Source organism: Somniosus microcephalus, chromosome 18, assembly GCF_052327205.1.
Source record: "Somniosus microcephalus isolate GS21.2 chromosome 18, FLI_Smic_1.0, whole genome shotgun sequence".
Lineage (NCBI taxonomy): Eukaryota > Metazoa > Chordata > Chondrichthyes > Squaliformes > Somniosidae > Somniosus > Somniosus microcephalus.
Window position 1 is genome coordinate 56,183,493 of NC_141004.1, and position 6,000 is coordinate 56,189,492.

The 6,000-nt window shown below is 45.2% G+C and overlaps 1 protein-coding gene across 1 annotated transcript in view; it reads left to right on the top strand.

Annotated features, from left to right (window-relative positions):
• Nucleotides 1-5,485, top strand: part of LOC147105288 (T-complex protein 11-like protein 1) — a 52,235-nt gene extending 46,750 nt beyond the window's left edge. The window contains exons 8-9 of the mRNA XM_086011492.1: nucleotides 237-409; nucleotides 4,389-5,485. Of these exons, the coding sequence (XP_085867618.1) occupies nucleotides 237-409; nucleotides 4,389-4,618 (403 nt within the window). The 3' untranslated portion in view covers nucleotides 4,619-5,485. The remainder of the gene's footprint in view (nucleotides 1-236; nucleotides 410-4,388) is intronic.
• Nucleotides 5,486-6,000: the final 515 nt, after the last annotated feature.

Sequence of the window (6,000 nt, forward strand, 5' to 3'; positions counted from 1 at the left end):
CTTTGGCAAGCACCTGTTTGGATGGCCAATAGGAGGATAGATGTTTGGAAGGGGCAGGGTTTCCTGCTATTTTGTTCACCATATCACAAGCTGGGCTGAGGGTTTGATCTTTAAAGCCAAGAACAGCTGAAGCTTGGATTTTGAATTCTGAAAAGGTGAAATCTTTAACCAAAGGTAATAACAGAAAACATTCTATTAAAAAGGATTCTCGTTTTGCTCCTCCTGTCGATCTCCAGGACATTCAGGTTAGAAGAAGCTCTCCTTGCAGTCAGTGACCAGGTACACAGAGAGGTCAACAGGTCACTTCCTGAACACGGATACACTCCTCTGACAAGTGAGCAAGAAGCCATTTTAAAAGGACAAATCAGAAGCATTACACAGAGAGACAATGTCATTCGTAATCTGATAGGTGAGTACTGTGTAGAACTTCGAAAGTAAGCCAAGTACTCCTGGAATGTGTTCAGTGGAGCTGAGCTCAACTGAGGCAATTTTCTGAATGATATTAAGCTGCCTTGTCATTGCTACTGTAAAAAAAAAAAGTGTGTTCTATGTTCAGAGTAAATGTAAATTAAAACAAAATGTTCCATTTATAATCAGCATTAAGAATGTACACAATGGCTCAGTTGGTTAATGCAATTCCCATTCACAGACCAGCAAGATCCCAGGATTGTTTTCCACTCTGTGCTGAGTGAGCTGATCTCAGTCAGAGCCGAACTATAATTGGCCATAAAGCCCATAGGAAAGAAAATCCCACCCTTCGGATGTGATGCCCTCTGCCCCTCCCACAGTTGAACAGCCTGCCACGACTGTCTTTGCTCAGACATAAAGGGTGGCCACCTTGGCGAAGTGCCAAAGGATACTCCCATCCGCGGAGCTGTACCCCAGGATGGGTCAGCACCTTCAAGATCAAGGGAGAGATAATTGAGGAGGGGGAACAACAGCTTAAAATAATGTGCTACAATCAGAAACAAGGGTGTATTAGAAATATTTTCAACATTTACAGCATTGATCAGGAGCATACAGTCAGGAATGCCCACCAATAAATGCCTTCCCCCTTTATCTTGGCATGAGAGGAAACTCAGTAAAAGATGGAATCTGTGAACAAAGTATCCACAGATCTTGCTCATTGCAAAGCAATCCAAACATCTGTATAGTCCAACCAATCACAATCCAAACATCTGGATAGTCCAACCAATCACAATCCAAACCTCTGGATAGTCCAACCAATCACAATCCAAACCTCTGGATAGTCCAACCAATCACAATCCAAACATCTGGATAGTCCAACCAAACACAATCCAAACATCTGGATAGTCCAGCCAATCACAATCCAAACATCTGGATAGTCCAACCAAACACAATCCAAACATCTGGATAGTCCAGCCAATCACAATCCAAACATCTGGATAGTTGAACTAAACATTTGAATCGCCACCATACCACAGATCTGAATCTGAGTCCAATATTCCAGGGTATAGAATCTTCAGGCGAGACAGAGAGGGGGGTAAAAGAGGAGGGGGTGTCGCAATATTAATCAAGGAGTCAATTACTGCTGTAAGGAGGGATGATATATTAACAGGTTCCTCTAATGAGGCCATATGGGTAGAACTTAAAAACAAAAAGGGGGCAAGCAAGAGTGTACGATAGGCCCCCAAACAGTCAGGGGGAGGATAGAGGAACAGATATGTAGGCAAATCTCAGAGAAATGTGCAAATAATAGGGTAATAATAGTGGGGGATTTCAACTTCGCCAATATTAACTGGGATAGTCAGAGTGTGTTTTTGCTTAGAGGGTGCAGACTTCTTAAAGTGCATCCAGGAAAGCTTTTTGAGCCAGCATGTAGAAAGTCCTACAAGAGAGGGGCAGTACTGGACCTAATTCTAGGGAATGTGGCCGGGCAAGTGGTAGAAGTGTTAGTTGGTGAGCACTTTGGTGACAGTGACCATAATTCGGTGAGATTTAAGGTAGTCATGGAAAAGGACAAGGATGGACCGGAAATAAAGGTTCTAAATTGGGGGAAGGCCGATTTTAATATGATAAGGCAGGATCTGGCCAAAGTGGACTGGGATCAGCTACTTGTAGGAAAATCCACATCAGAGCAATGGGAGTTTTTCAGAAAGGAAATTGAGAGAGTACAATGGCAACATGTTCCTGTAAAGGTCAAGGGTGGGACCAACAAGCCCAGGGAACCTTGGTTGTCAAGGGATATACGAGAATGGATTAGGAAAAAAAGGGGGGCTTTTGGCAGATACAAAGGACTAAAGACAGAGGAAGCCCTAGAGGAGTATAAAAAGTGCAGGGGGATACTTAAAAAAGAAATTAGGAGAGCGAGGAGGGGCCATGAAATAACACTGGCGAGCAAAATAAAGGAAAATCCTAAGGTGTTTTATAAGTATATTAAGGGCAAGAGGATAACTCGGGAAAGAGTAGGGCCCATTAGGAACCAAAGTGGCAATCTGTGTGTGGAGCCAGAAGATGTAGGTGGGGTTTTAAATGAATTTTTTGCATCTGTGTTCACTATGGAGAAGGACGATGTAGACATAGAAATCGGGCAGGGGGACTGTGATATACTTGAACATATTAGCATCGAGAGGGAGGAGGTACTAGTGGTTTTAGCAGGCTTAAAAGTGGATAAATCCCCAGGCCCGGACGAGATGTATCCCAGGCTGCTGTGTGAGGCAAAGGAGGAGATTGCAGGGGCTCTGACACAAATTTTCAGAACCTCTCTGGCCACAGGGGATGTGCCAGAGGGCTGGAGAACAGCTAACGTAGTACCATTATTCAAGAAGGGTAGTAGGGATAAACCAGGGAAATACAGGCCAGTGGTAGGGAAATTATTGGAAAAATTCTGAGGGACAGAATTAGTCTCCACTTGGAGAGGCAAGGATTAATCAGGGATAGCCAGCATGGCTTTGTCAAGGGAAGATCATGTCTGACTAATTTGATTGAATTTTTCGAGGGGGTGACTAGGTGTGTGGATGAGGGTAGTACAGTGGATGTGGTATACATGGATTTCAGTAAGGCTTTTGATAAAGTCCCGCATAGGAAACTGGTCAAGAAGGTAAGAGCCCACGGGATCCAGGATGCGTTGGCACATTGGATCCAAAACTGGCTTAGTGGCAGAAGGCAGAGGTCGAAGGTTGTTTTTGTGACTGGAAGCCTGTGTCCAGTGGGGTACCACAGGGATCGGTGTTGGGTCCCTTGCTGTTTGTGGTCTACATTAATGATTTGGATGTGAATGTAAAAGGTATGATCAGTAAGTTCGCAGATGACACGAAAATTGGTGGGGTGGTAAATAGCGAGGAGGGTAGCCTCAGTCTGCAGGACGATATAGATGGGTTGGTCAGATGGGCGGAACAGTGGCAAATGGAATTTAACCCTGAAAAGTGTGAGGTGATGCATTTTGGAGGGACTAACAAGGCAAGGGAATACACAATGAATGGTAAGACCCTAGGAAAGACAGAGGATCAGAGGGACCTTGGTGTGCATGTACATAGATCCCTGAAGGCAGCAGAACAGGTGGATAAGGTGGTTAAAAAGGCATATGGGATACTTGCCTTCATTAGCCGAGGCATAGAATATAAGAGCAGGGAGGTTATGATGGAGCTGTACAAAACGCTGGTTAGGCCACAGCTGGAATACTGTGTGCAGTTCTGGTCGCCACACTATAGGAAGGATGTGATTGCTTTGGAGAGGGTGCAGAGGAGATTCACCAGGATGTTACCTGGGCTGGAGCACTTCAGCTATGAAGAAAGACTGGACAGGCTGGGGTTGTTTTCCTTGGAGCAGAGAAGGCTGAGGGGGGACCTGATTGAGGTGTACAAAATTATATGGGGCATAGATAGGGTAGATAGAAAGGAACTTTTTCCCTTAGTAGAGGGGTCAATAACAAGGGGGCATAGATTCAAGGTAAGGGGCAGGAGGTTTAGAGGGGATTTGAGGAAGAACTTTTTCACCCACAGGGTGGTTGGAATCTGGAACTCACTGCCTGAAAGGGTGCTAGAGGCAGGAACCCTCACAACATTCAAGAAGCATTTGGATGAGCACTTGAAATGCCATAGCATACAAGGCTACGGACCAAATGCTGGAAAATGGGATTAGATTAGACAGGGCCTGATGGCCGGCGCGGACGCGATGGGCCGAAGGGCCTCTTTCTGTGCTGTATGACTCTGACTATAAGATCCACCAAATTGCTGTTTGAAGGTCAATATATTTTGCATTCACTGTACTTATGCAGAAACATGTTCCATATATTAACTGTGAACAATTCATACATTTTAATATATTTTTAGCATCTTCTGCGCTGTCTGCCTTGCTGGACCCCACCCTGCTGGGCTACTGTGCATTGTTATTTAGCTTGTTTCATTATCCTGTGTCTTTTTCTGTAGGTGAGCGGATCCACTCGTACCTGAAGGGTTTTCTCAGTTCCCCAAGTCCACAGAACTGTCTTCACACTCTCCCGGGAGGCCTTGCTCCAATTCAGGCAGAGCTGAAGGAAATTGGCTCCACGTTCAGCCGTATACTGCATCACAACAGGATGGTGTTTGGACCCTATTACACAGGGATTCTGGCAAAGCTACTCTTCACAGACGGAGACGCTGGGATGGACTCTCGCTGAGTCTGAAAGCAGGAACTGCAGTAGAACCATGGGCAAGGACCAACAACGTGAGAGGTGAACAAGCATTGTCTGAGGCAACATCTTAACCATATCCTTCTAGGCAGCGAGCAATTCTAGAAATACCTAAAATGTTCAGGATAATAAATTTTAGTGGCTTTATCCAAGAAACATAAATCCCATTAAATCCAATATTCCAGTGCATTAACAGCCGTTGACAACCATTAACAACCACTGAAAAGAAAACTTGTTTTTCTGTTTTTATCCCCATTCTTATCCTGGATCTCCCTGTGCCATACATCTTTCATGGACAAGAAGGTAAGTAGGCAGCTTGTGGCCAGCATGACTCAAATGCCCCTCAGAGCTGTGAGAGCACAAGGCCCTTCCCCTTCACTTGCCATAGCTGAAACCCTGAGCTCAGCATGTGTAGGATCACAGACATAACGCTCACCAGGCAGAGGCTTCCAAAGCGCAATCCAGCGGTGTTACCAAAACTATTAGCTATGAATTGGGGATGACGTATTACCATAGTTCTTATTCTGCTGTGTTGACGGGCTTTTTTTCTTATTGGTGAGGTGCACATTGTAGCTTTCTATTTGTTTTAAGCACGCCATATAAATTATTTCAGAATGCTTCATGCTGCAGACTTACTCAGTGATACTTCACTTGTTGGTTGTGATGTTGATACTTGACACCCAGTAGTGGCAGTGTCACGGGGAGAGTGAGAATCGATCAGTTGCAGCTGCGCGACTTAACTGGCCCTAAACAGGGTTATACATTGGCCATTCACCAGATACCTGTTGGTTAAACTCGGAGGATTACCAATCAGGAGGAGAACTAAAATAACAACAGAAAATGCTGGAAAAACTCAGCAGGTCTCTCCACGGATGTTGCCTGACCTGCTGAGTTTTTCCAGCATTTTCTGTTGTTACTGCAGATGTTGGAAATCCGAAATATTTTGCTATCGTAGGAGGAGAACTAAGATGTCGTGGCAAAGACCCGGTGCCCAGTGCATCATTGGATGAGTCCAGTAATATTACTTCGGCCTGTGATGAGTGTCAGCTAGCGCCCCACTCGCTGGGTGCATGTCTCAGACTGATTGTAGTGGGCCTCAATGTTCCCTGTCATTTTTATTTTAGATGCACGTTCCCTTTAAATTTGCTGCACGGCCGCATGCGTGGTATCTTTCCAGTGTTGCAGCTGGTGAGCGGCTGCACAGGACCACCCGATCACTGTGTGGCCGTGCAGCTTAGGTGGAACGTTGGTGGGATTCTGAGACTGGGGTTTGCAACTGAGATCAAATTGTGTAAGAACGTGTGTTACTTGTGGGCTAACTGAGGCCAATCTGCTTTGGGAACCTTTGCCGTGGTTTCACCTAGCTATAT